This window comes from Fringilla coelebs, assembly GCF_963513975.1.
Source record: "Fringilla coelebs genome assembly, chromosome: 2".
Lineage (NCBI taxonomy): Eukaryota > Metazoa > Chordata > Aves > Passeriformes > Fringillidae > Fringilla > Fringilla coelebs.
The window spans coordinates 76,943,658-76,956,324 of NC_140029.1; the positions used below are offsets into that span (position 1 = coordinate 76,943,658).

A 12,667-nucleotide genomic window follows, 5' to 3' on the forward strand; every position below is an offset into this window, starting at 1 on the left:
CTATCAGAGAAATAGAAGTAGGAAAATATAGAAAACAATACAAAAAGTATCAGAGCTTTTCAGAATTGCTTGTTTTCATTGCAAATGGATCCAAGTGTATTTGGAAAACATGCATTAAAAATGTACACAAACCATACCTGTATCCATCTCATCAACACTGTTCAGGAAGTCATCTGGGGTTCTGGGTACACTGTAACTGCTCATGCTAAGTCCACTATCTGTGCTTTCATCTCTGGAGTGATATGTTCCACTGTAACAGAAGATAAGGGAGAAAAAAAATGAGGGTAGAGCACTGAAAAAAATAAAATAGATGCTTGTTTTGAACTAATTTATGCTACCATGAGAAATCCCCTATTCTAATAAAAAGCTGAAGCATTTGTTTGCACGAGACACCGGGGTTTTATTTTATGCAGACCTTTTCCAATTAAAACCATATTATTTAGATTCAATTTAACTTGATGAGAACATACCTAAGCAGCTTTAAGAAATGGCCTACTTGTGTTGTGCATAATTTTAATCTTTTCACACCCACCCACAGCTAAAACCTTTCGAAGCATATCAGATAATCCATAACGATTATAAAAATAATAATAATTATGGTGCACCCTTTTATGCTTCCATAAGGATAAAAAAATACTTCTAACTAATGTTCCCATGTTTAATCAACCACTGAAGTGTATTTTTAGGTTGCTGCTGTTATAAATAGTTGGAACTCCTTTAGCAATTCTTCAATTGCTTCCCGCTGCTGCATTACTGCTTGTTCAGTCACACATGTCAAGGCAAGAGAGCACCCAAATATAAATCAAACCCTGGTACAGAAGCCATCCTATAAACAAACCCTGCTCAGAATGATCTTGCTGACAGAACAGTTAACCAAACTGATGGCATGGGGCCTTACATGCCTTCACTTTCTTACTGCCATCTCCTGCCAGCGCAGCAAGCAAGACCAAGAGAGCCACAGTGGAAAATGTGGGAAGGGGAGGGGAAGTAGTGCACTGTGTTGAGATTATATAGCGTGGTTTTGGTAGCAGGGGTCTGCAGGAATCACTGTCTGACACAGCAGGAGGAGCTGATCTCCTGTCAGCCAGCTGCTTCCAGCTGTCTCCAAAGTGGTGCAGCTGCCCAAAACTGAGCCAATCAGTGACAGTGGTGGTACCTTTGTCATAACATATTTAAGAGGAGGGGAAAAATGCTGAACAGCAGATGGGAGAGAGGAGTGAGAATATTTGAGAGGAGCAGACCTACAGACCCCAGGTCAGTGCAGAAGGAGGGGCAGGAGGTGCTCCAGGCACCAGAGCAGAGATTCCACTGCAGCCCATGGTTCACAGCCCATGGTGAGGCAGCTGTGCCCCTGCAGCCTGTGGAGATGCCAGGGGGAGCAGAGATCCACCTCCAGCCTGTGGAGGATCCATGGCAGAGCAGGGGGATGCCTGAAGGAGGCTGTGACCCCATGGGAAACCTGTGCTGGAGCAGGCTGACAGCACCTGCGGCCCCATGGTGAGAGGAGCCCATGCTGGAGCAGTTTGCTGGCAGGAGCTGAGGCCTGCATAAGCAGCTGCTGAAGGCCACCATTACCTCCCTCGCCCCTGCATCCTCTAATATTCAGTCTTCACAAAATATTTTCAAAATCTGTATTTCTTCAGGTTATGTATTCTGAGATTCACTGAGAATCCTTACTGATTTTCCATCTGGCATCCTCAATGAACATCAACTTGATTTACTGTTCAAATTATCATTTGAAGACATACTAATCCTCCTCATGATGTAGTTGTGAAGTATATGGTGTATGTCTTTTTGTCAAGTATGAAGAACCAAAAAAATTATGAACAGCTATTAAATATCAGATGCCAGTAGAATGCCTTCAGCCATGTATATAAATATATATATTTGATTCCATGAAGACACCTTTGCCATACAAGAAAGGAACCTAACATTTCTTTATAGATAAATCATAAATATTTATCTTTTTTTAGATTGATTTAAGAATAGAATCACCACACATTTGATACAATCCTAGTAATTAAACAATTTAGAACTTCTGTGAACAAAAATCTGGTTTACTTTATGGGACAAAATACTAAAAACAGAACTGAGACTATGCTGAACCAAATCACTCCAGTGGAGAAGGCTTTTTGGCTGTTGGTCTCACACTTGGAATGTCCAGCACTTCTCATCAAATTGCTCCTTAATACACAATTCCTCTTTCTTCAACAAGGATTTGTTCATTTAGTAGTCACACCACCCAAAATTACCACATGCAACTAAACAGCATTACCCAAAATAGAGAGTGGATTCTTCTTCAAATAATCATTGTTAAAATATGTGTATACAAAAGAAGAAATACCAATTTAGGAGTTAAACAGAGAACTACCATCACTACCAATATAAATCTAACCGACAAAAATATATAAACAAGTGTGGCAAATCAAAAGGTGAAATAGTCTAATGAAGTCTGCACTGATGAATATCCCATTAAAAAAAAAATCAAATATACCATAATGACAGTAAGTACTGAAGATAGCCGGCTGATTTGATTATGCATTTTAAACCACTACTGAGCATTATCTCAAATTGCTTCAATGTAGCATTGAAGCAATTTTTTTAATATTTCTATTATATAGGCAGCAGAAAATATTAAACAACCTAAACTCTGAATAGATAACTCTGGAGCCTAAATTTAGTACTGTCTCACCAGGAACTTTACATACACCCTAAAAAGATAGAAAGGAGCATTTCTCAAAGTCTGAACTTTAACATAAGGAGTATCAACAAGACCTTTAGGTCAAAACTACTGGACTGCTTTCTGAGACAGAAGTGCATATTCACAGAAGCGCATATTCATAGCCACAGAAGCAGCTGGCTTTCTTAAAAATCCCTTTCCCACACCCATATGACAGAATTAAGTGTGGTGCCACAAGACAAATTTTCAGACCAAAATGCAAATTAAGATAATTTGAACTCAAGTCAAATACAGGTTTATAATATTTTGTATTGGGTTAAGGGCTACATTAAAAAATAAAACCAAAAAACATATAGGCAACCAGGCAAGCAGTATCTTTTTGCACGTTGCAGTAAAGTGCCATAAAACTACAGAAAGCAAATCTGCCCTTTCTAGCTTTTTCCTCTGTTTCTAGTTAACGGCAAAGATCCATCACTTTATATTTTATGTGCGTAGACTCACAATGGATAAACTGCCTCTGCTGTGGCCATTTGAAACCTAAAGATGCATTTCCTTCAGATCAGATGACAGGTTTTGAAGATGTGAGGACTTGTATGATGCATGATGGCAACAGCCTTGAACAGCAGTTCAAGCTAGAATGTTACTATACCACATTGATACCATCACCTATCTACAGAGGCTTCTCATACGAGAGCAAGTCAGGTTTATAGTGACTTGTCTCTTTTATTTCGTAGGACAAAGCCAGCACAGCCGAGCCTCATGCAAGAACACCCTACAGGATGCATTCCGTATAGGATAATCCCTCCAAAAAACATCAAGTTTTCTAATCATAATTGTCTGTCTGAGATAAATCTTCCCAAAGGGATTACCCAAAATACAGCTATCACTTCTCTCAAGCTGCAGCAGTGTCTGTAAAGTTGTAATGTTTGGTAGGAAGAATTTGCAAGCTGAAATTTGAACAGTATTTCCAACAAAATAAACACTTCAAGTCAGAGGGATTTAGGAAAAAGTTTTATGAAAGACTAGTCTATATTGTAAGATTCTAAATCTTGAATGAAAATATAAACTTCAAAATATTACAGCATTTAAAATGAAACATGCCCCTATTTGTAGACCTAACATTAGCAGAGTAAAAATACTGCTAAATACCTGAAGTGGAAGGGAGGGGTGAATGGAGAAACCTTAAAATGAACCTCAAGCTGTAATCCTAAATGTGCCTCACAGTTCATTTGATCTCACAGCGAACTATTCACAGATTGAGTCAGTAATTTGAAATGACTGTTAGTCAACAGATTATGCAGAGGCAAACATGTTATGACTTTGAATAAAAACCTTCCTACAAGTCTGAACAGACTACTTCCTCCCACAGGAGACAGCTTTTAATCTTCAGCTTTTACTAGACTTGCCATTTAAGGAAAGATTCATTTACAGCTGTGGCTCTTGGCACGGACAGATGTTCAAAATAAACTATTACATGTACCAAACAGAATTTTAAATCAAATTTCTTTCCTCTAGTAGCTATTCCTACAAACCTGTTAAGAAAGGGATCAGAACTATTTGTAGTCATTGTTCTCAGTTCCTGAGACATTCCAGGAGATGACACGGGGTTTTGAGATCCACCGTCTTGTTCCATGGTTGGAAGCTGGCTACGAAGAGCCAATTCCTAGAACAGCAGGAGAGGGAGAAAGAGAGATCATGTCAGGCATTTGAACACACTTTCTGGATACATAAACACATGACATTATAGATAATTGATGCTTTTACTGCTTCCAGTTACAAGAGTTAAATGAAATGAAACTAGTTTCTGAAGACAAAGCAAGAATCTGTACTGGCTTCAATGAAAATGCAAGTTGCAGCAGCCATGACCACTGTTACAGAGACTGCACTGTAAATGTATTTATGGATATAAATATCTGTATGCTTACACAAATATTTTCTAGTTCACTTCAGTATCTTTCTGCTAAGTCTATACTTAAACCAAAACAAGAATTGTTAATACTATCTGAACCCTAATATAATCTGTTTAGCTCTGCTAAATAGCATTTTATCCCCATTTCTTTTAAATTCTGATTTAGTTCCTGGCTTCCTTTGTACCCTTCTTGTTTCAGTCAAACTTTCAAGTCTTTCCCTAAAAGTTTCCATTCATTTTTCCAGTCTGAGGCATGCATTTGAAATTTCTGACTGATCAAATCAGTGATTAGCTCCCTACATAAATTTCAAAGCTCTTCAAATTCTGAGTAATTTCTTAGTAAGGCCAAGACACTGCACTTCTGAAGCTACAAAACTAAATTGCATATAATTTTTTACACATCTGAATGTTCACCAGCTTGAATCAAACCATTCAATAAGCTTGTAATTACAAATTGATGAAAGTAAACGCTAACATAAAATGCATTATATTAAGGGCAGATGGAAATAAGCAACATTTAATGTAATTTCCAGTGACCCCTCTCCCCTTTTTAAACAAGTAATCCATGAGTTACACATGTGAAAATACAGTAATTTTCTTCAAGCAACTCTATTCAAATGTCATCAATGTCCCACCAAGACTGAGCTTTGTTACTGCAGAGACTGATAAATCTGTTGACTATCCTGTCACCATTACTGGTAGTATGTGACTTCCAGGCTGCGCCTGGGGAGATAATCTCAGGCAAAATCAATTCTGTCAGTCTTGACAACACTTAGTATTTCTCACTTGTAAAATGAGAGGTCTTCATCCATTTTCAATTATAAGCTTAAGGACTACTACACTATAGTCTTTTAGTACGTAAAACTAACTTTGCCCCAATTCTTTTTCCACATAATTTCTTTTTAAGAAATCTAAGGTTATTTTATTTTATTTCCAGCAGACTGTGTATTGAAGCTTTCCTATGGACGGGTTTTCTTTTCTCTTTTGTTTTGTTTTCTTTTCTTTTCTTTTCTTTTCTAATCTGCATATGCTTCACTCCCATTCTTATGGATTGCTATTCTACATATTCCTTTAAGTTTTATGTCTTGCACTAAAAAATTTTCTCACTACAGCTGATTAGGTCTCTGCAGAAAGTGTACAAGCATACCATTGGTTTTTGTGCTCATCACACCCAAGTACTCTTTCAAGTAAACCTAACCCTCTGCTTATCACCATTTATCTGGCCACTATTCTAACAACCAGTAATAATACCCCATCCCCATTTTCAGATCACAGGATGTTAGACATCTTTTAATTTCTAAAGGTTTATCCATATGATTTTCATTTGCTTATGTAACAAAAACAAATGTAGAGCCTATATAATGACATCTTATTTCACAGCTAAGTTTGCAACCTTGTATCAGTGACAAGTTACCTGACATACAGGTAGACTCATCCATTTGTAAAAAGGAAAGAAGTGTTCTTCCTGGAATTTCCCAAACACTGATCTGAAGATGGCAGAAGGTCTTAGACCAGCTATCCCAGAGATAGATCAAGAAGTGCTCACCCATGTGCTGTGTCCTTTTCCCCTTCCCTCTTGGTTTGATCTGTACACTACATCTTTATTTCCTTGGGCTGCAGTCCCTTATTTGGATGAAAAGGAGGAGCCAAAAGTGCCACCAGACTGCAGAAGCAGCTTAATCACACACCAGTGCCACAAGGAGTGGTAACAAAGGAAAATCTACAGCGAGTCATTTCTGTATATGAACTAATGTGACATTTTATCTCCTTTGTGTGGCCTTTCCAATTGGAACTGCCTCCTGATTCAGTAGTTGTGAGGAAGATAAGAAATCCAGATGTCCCTTTTTCAAGAGCTACTGACACCAAGAAAGAAAAAAAACCCCACAATTTTTCTTCTGTTAGTATAAGAAAAAAAGTCAGTACAAAGGAACAAGAAATTCGGAAAAACAGTGAAGTTACCTTTGTATTTTTCTAAACCCTCAGAGTGTAGGAGAGGTTGATGTTTCATCAACACATGAACTTTAACAGTACGGTAAAAATAAATATAGCTCAAGATGCTAGCCAGCTAAAACAAAAAAAATCTCATTTCTCTAAAGGCCCACTATAGTGATGTATTAAACCAGGAGAAAGAACTATATTTTGCCTATTCTTTGGCATGTACTACGTAGTGAAACTAGTATTTTTAAAATTAGTATGACTTTTATCTTTGTTTTAACAACATTGCTAAAAAATGGAAAACGGCAACTATTTTTAACTATTTATAAGTAGCATTACTGCTACTTTTACAGGAGTCAGAAGCACTTTCCCCTCAAAAGAATGTTATTACTCATCTAAGTAATAAATTTATGTCATTCTGGGAGCCTGAAAGAAAATGGAATTACCAAAAAAGACAAGCTACAAAGTTTCCTAAATGCCTAAAGAGTATGTTAAGACTATATTTCCTAAAAGGTATAAAAAATGGAAGCTGAAGCATTGCTTGAAGAAAAGTCTTTTCATTTCTCCTTCCTTATAAACCTGTTTTGCAATAAAAAAAGTTGTCAGTTTTCTGTACTTAAAAAATGTATGGGAGTGTCCAAGTCTCTCCCAGCTCCAAAACAGAGCAATGTGAACTCAAGGCTTTTAATTCATGCTCTGAAAGATGTGCTTTATTACAAGTATTTAAAGTCTGGAGGCAAAAATGAAACTATGACAAAATCCTGGCTTAGATTTCTATGAATTGATCTCATCTTATTTTTTAAGTATGTCAAACTTGTTTTAAGTACCTCTGGGAAAAGAAAGGCGTAGTATTCCTATTGTTAGCACCAAAGCCGAATTCTAGTTATTACACAGAGACCAAAATGACTTGTCATCTCCTTAAATAATTTTTAAAATAAGGTCAGCACTGTGTAATTTATCTGGCTGACCCATGCACTTTTTTTTTCATAATTCCAGACAGATTAAGTTTTACATTAAGTTACAGGTCATTCACACCATGTTCAAACTAACTTTATAATACAACCCTTTTAAGATCTTCACTGGCTTTTGAGGAAAGGCAGATGACTTGTGCAACTCACTTATATTCTTACTGTACTAAACCTATGATATGCTACTCAATTTTACTTAATATATCCTGATAATTGGTTTTGCAAATTTACTTTAGAAGCACCAATTTTAACAGTTCTGTCCCCAACCATCACTTGACTATGAAATGATCCACAGGCTTTCCTGGGATGGGACCAAAGTTTTAGGGGAAAGACAAGACCACAACGCTTATGGGCAGATTTACAGCACCAGTTGCTTCCACAAAGTTACAGCACATATACAAAAGAAACAGGGAAGACATGGGGACTGATGGAAGACAAATGAAGTCAGCAATGAGGAGTTGGGCAATTTGTGAGGACCGAGCGGAAAATGGACCATTCACTGCTTCAGTCACAACAACCAGCACAGCCAGTGAATGCAGTTCTGATTTACTATACAGACTTTTAAACAAGGTATTTATCCATAAGGATCTACACATATGAGCAAGCAATACAATCATTTTGTTGATCTGTAAAGCTTAGAAACAAGCTAGAAACAAGTAGCAGATACAGAATCAGCAAGCATATACAGAGGAACTTATAAATATGTAGTATGCTGATCTTACTAGCAAATACTCTAATATTAGCAGCAAATAAATAAGAAATCTTCCATTCTCAGCACAAGAAAATAGTCTGCACAACATCCAAGAATAAGTACCATCAGTACCTCAACATTATTTGCCTCTATTTCTTTCCACAGCACACTGTAAGGGAAGAAATCTGTTACTTAACATCTGTTCAATTTTGTGACATACACAAAACTTGATTGACATCTGCTCTACATTAGAAATTGCTGGCAATCAGATGCTAACTGCAGGAAAATGGAAAGAAAGCTAGTGGGGATGGAGTGAAAGTCAAGTCATGCAATCTCTTTACTAAAACAGATAGACATTTTTAAGGTTTCACAAATAACTGATCATGATAAGCACAAGTAACTGAACAGATGCTTGGTGTTTTTAAATTTCCTGGATGTATCAACAGTTCTGGCTGATACACAGCAAGTCTGAAAGTTGTAATTTTTGCTACAGGTACCTTTGACATTCTCAGAATTTCAGTAAAATACATTCTCATTCAAACAAGAAGAGTTTCCTATAGTGCTTTCTATAAAAAATGAAGCTGAGCCATCATTTGCTCTTTCTGGAAGGTAAGGCTTCCATACACAACACTTGGAATGTTAGTGTAACCACAGCACACTGCAGTACCATGGCAGAGAGATCAAAACCTGGCAGAAACACTACGGTTAGCCAGTACCAAAAAAACCTGACCATAGATATAAATACAACCATGGTAGTGTATCCAGGCTACATGGGGAAAAATGTAAAGAAGGATCAGGGTCTTGTGTAGATGACCTCTACCAGTCAGTCCCTTCTAACCTAGAGATTGTGTGACATGAAAAGTTCAGAGATCCAGTTAAAAGTTAAGGAACATTTCTCAGATGATTTTAATCCATCTATACAAGAGATTTCATTAGATGCAAGCTTCAAGAATGCAAGTGTTACATAATTTCTTTACAAACAAAAGACCTTGGCAATCCCTCTCTAAAACAGACTTAGCTCTCCCAGAATTAAGAGCACTGAACATATGAAGACTTAATTTTTATTATTCCTTAAAAGAATATCTAACATCTAGCAAGAGAAGCAATTACTCCGCCCCCAAGTACAGCTTTATCATCAGGGAAGCAGGTAATTCCTCCAAACTTCATTGATTTTATTCAAAAAGAAGAAAAGACCTGTCTGAAAGAAAAAGTTGAACAAAGAAATTTTAATGCTTTCTATATATTTTCCAGATTAACTAGGTCAGCTGTGATCCGATCAGATGTACAGACTGGGACTTCAATAGCAGCATCATCAGAGAAGACAGACTACATTTGCCTCTGGAGTACAAGGCCTCAAGAAGCATTTAGAGAACCAGAACCCAGAAGCAGTTCTCTAAGCACTTTGTTCCACCTGTGGCTATTCATTACATTACCGAGGTGATATGAAAACTCAAAAAGTACATTTAGATGGTGTGACACAAATAGTCTAGTATTACAGAACTTTAAAGGTGACATGATTGCCCATTCTTCTACTCAACGGATCACTCACACACACTTTGACTCATTTTAGCAAGTGCAGACGAATAAAACTGAACCCAGGCAGGAAGTATAGTAGGAAGCAAGTTTAAATATAAATGGAATCCTGATTTTTGTATAACTCCTTTCATCAGTTTCCACTCCAAATAGAGCAGAGTGACCATTACATATACATTTAATGAATTATCAGTATAGTCCCTTTGAGCTTTTACTGTTTTTTAGGATTTAAAGCCATAATTTCAAGAAGTTCCAAAACCCTCATCTTACAGAGTTCAGTATGAAACTGATAACAAACTTCCCTATTTCCTGTATTTTCTTGAGTTGGCAACAGGAAGAAATTAGTGGAAGAGTGAACAATGACAGGGCTTCAGGCACAGAAGAAAGCAGAATACACTTTTGGCATTCTGTAAGACACACATCCCCTATGAATGACCTAACTATGCCAGAAGATAAGGTGTTTTACTCCACTACTGTGGAGTAGTTCTCTTTTGTTTATTCTCTTGTATACCCATTATTCTTGAGGACCTTTTTTTTCTCCTCCAGACAGGATCTAATATTGATGGATAAGATCATTATGTGGCTAATGCTTTGTTAATGAATCAAATTACTACATCTCAGTTAAAATGCTTCTGTTTAAGAGCTGCTCTGGTATTGCCAAACAAGAAAGTATTTTTTCCAGGGTGTCAGCACTAAGGTCTGAGGTTCTTGTATCTCAGAACTAGTAACATACAAGGTTTGTGCTACTCTTCAGAATGCAACAGTATATCAGTACTCATGGCTTCCAAACAGACGATACTTCCTTTTATTCTGTTTTTCTTGCCTAGGTCCTTGCCTAGGTTTTTCTTAAAAAACAAAGTACAGTACAAGCTAATATAAATATTGGTACTAGGAATCAGTAGATTAAAACACTGTTAACAATAGTAAACATGAAGTTCTCTGAATATATCCATAAATCCACCCTTCCAGAGATTCATTCTATGTTCAACTTTAGCAACTGAAAGAAGATCACATTAGCTGTTTATTATGCTTCATATTTTGAACAATTTTATTTTGGTCAGAGCTTTTCATAACTGTTGTTTCCTATACAGAAAATGTCTGTATGCAAGAGCCAGTTAAACGTCCAAATGGAAAAAATATACCTGCATAGCCATTATTTTGTTAGTCTAATCTATTAAGTAATTCTGTTATACTATGCATGCTTAAAAATCATAACTATTTCAAGTGACTTTTCATTAACTGATAACAGATATCCTTCTCTAAGATCATACCTGTTTTAACAAACTGATAAGAACATTCATATGAACAGTACTTAAAAGTCACCAACTACTACCTTAGATAGTTTGCTTCAAATAAACATCTTGATGACATCAGGACTGGAACAGTATCCTCAAGAATGCTAAACAAGAAGTTTGTTTTCAATGTAAAAAAATGTGCAATGAATTCCTCTTGTTTGCTCTTAAATATTGATATAAAGCTGTGGTAATGCAGCACTCCTAAAAACAATGTTAGGGCTGTGACCAGAAAAGTGATTCAAAAATGTGCCTGGCAGAGGCTGGTTTCTTGTTTGGGTTTTTTTTCTTTTTTAGAGTATTCATGTAGCAAAAAGTTCCCTGCTAGCCTAATTTAATGCTTTCATTTTTCTAATTACGCTGAAACATCAGTTAAGAGCCTACCTGATGTTTTGGAGAATTTGCTGTGCTGGGATTGATATTCCGCAAAGCCTAAGAGTAAAAATAAGATGGATAAAAATTACTTTAGCTGCACGGTTTACCTATGCAGGCTGTCTTATAAACACCATCTTGTAGTATCAAGCCCCCGAGACAGGCCAGATGAGACAGGATAAGGGAGTTAAGAACTGTGAAAATCATGACACAGTGAAACAAAACTCACAGATTTACCAAGGATGCATATTTGACAGATAAGCTTAATGACTAAGGAGAACAACATGAAGAGAACTGGTTGTCACCTGCTCCAAAGTTAGTCAGGTTCTCAATGACAACTGAGGCAAGAACACAATTAGAAGGCCTACCTAGAAGCATGCTAGCACAGGGTAAAATGTCTGTTTGTGGATTAATTGCAAAGCAGGAACAGCAGAAGCCCAGGTGCTTAAGCAGAGAGAAAGTCCTGATGCCACCTTTGCAATGTATTCTTACCTAGAGTACTATAAAAAGTAATGGCTGTAAAGATGACCCATCTTACACCAAGAGATGCTGAAGATTCCTACAAAACAGTCCTTGACTACAAAGGGGATAACGGAAGTCAGATTCCAGGACAGAATACTGCAGGTGATGAAGAAAGAGAAAAGCTGTCTTTGAAGACATTAAGATGTTATCCTCTTCTGATACAAGGCCCATCACCCAAAGTGAAAAGGGAAAGATTTTAGGTTTTCCTTAAAGAAAAGATTAGTGCTTTGTCTGCAAGTGTCAAAAACCCAAAGAAATATCTTAAGTATCTAGCACAGATAGTATTAACTATTAAAACACTCAGATTGAACAATCAAAGCAGAAGGCTTAGAGTCAAAAGGAGATCAAGCCCGAATTCCAATCCAGAGATTGCAAAGTCCAGCCCTACACTTTAATATTTGCTACAGCCATATCCATATAGTAGAAAACACTAAAAGGCATAGTTTCCAGCCTTATTATGAAGTGAGAAATTCTTCAGCATAAGAAAACCACAGGTTCAAAATGCATCACAAGTTATTCAGTTGTTTCATGCTCACTCCACTATCGAACAGGTAAGATTTTGGCAATGAGGCATCTCTTTAATGTATCTTATATAAACTTTGAAAATACTTCAAAATCCTACAGACTGCAACAAGTTCTAAAACTGAAGACTTTCCTCCCCTTAAAAAGGAGAACTAAAGTAGCTGTGGGAAATAACTTTTTGCATGACTTGGAACTCAATGAATATGAAATATATTATTAGGAGGAATATCCAATCACATCAGC

The 12,667-nt window shown here is 36.8% G+C and overlaps 1 protein-coding gene across 4 annotated transcripts in view; it reads right to left on the reverse strand.

Moving 5' to 3' along the window:
- Positions 1-12,667, reverse strand: part of YAP1 (Yes1 associated transcriptional regulator) — an 85,598-nt gene that overhangs the window by 5,279 nt on the left and 67,652 nt on the right. For 2 of the 4 annotated variants that reach the window (XM_084223813.1, XM_084223812.1), the window contains exons 6-8: positions 11,393-11,440; positions 4,213-4,343; positions 138-250 (exon numbers count right to left, since the gene is read on the reverse strand). In XM_084223813.1, coding sequence (XP_084079939.1) covers positions 138-250; positions 4,213-4,343; positions 11,393-11,440 — 292 coding nt within the window. The remainder of the gene's footprint in view (positions 1-137; positions 251-4,212; positions 4,344-11,392; positions 11,441-12,667) is intronic. The other 2 variants (XM_084223815.1, XM_084223814.1) reach the window with 1 other exon arrangement.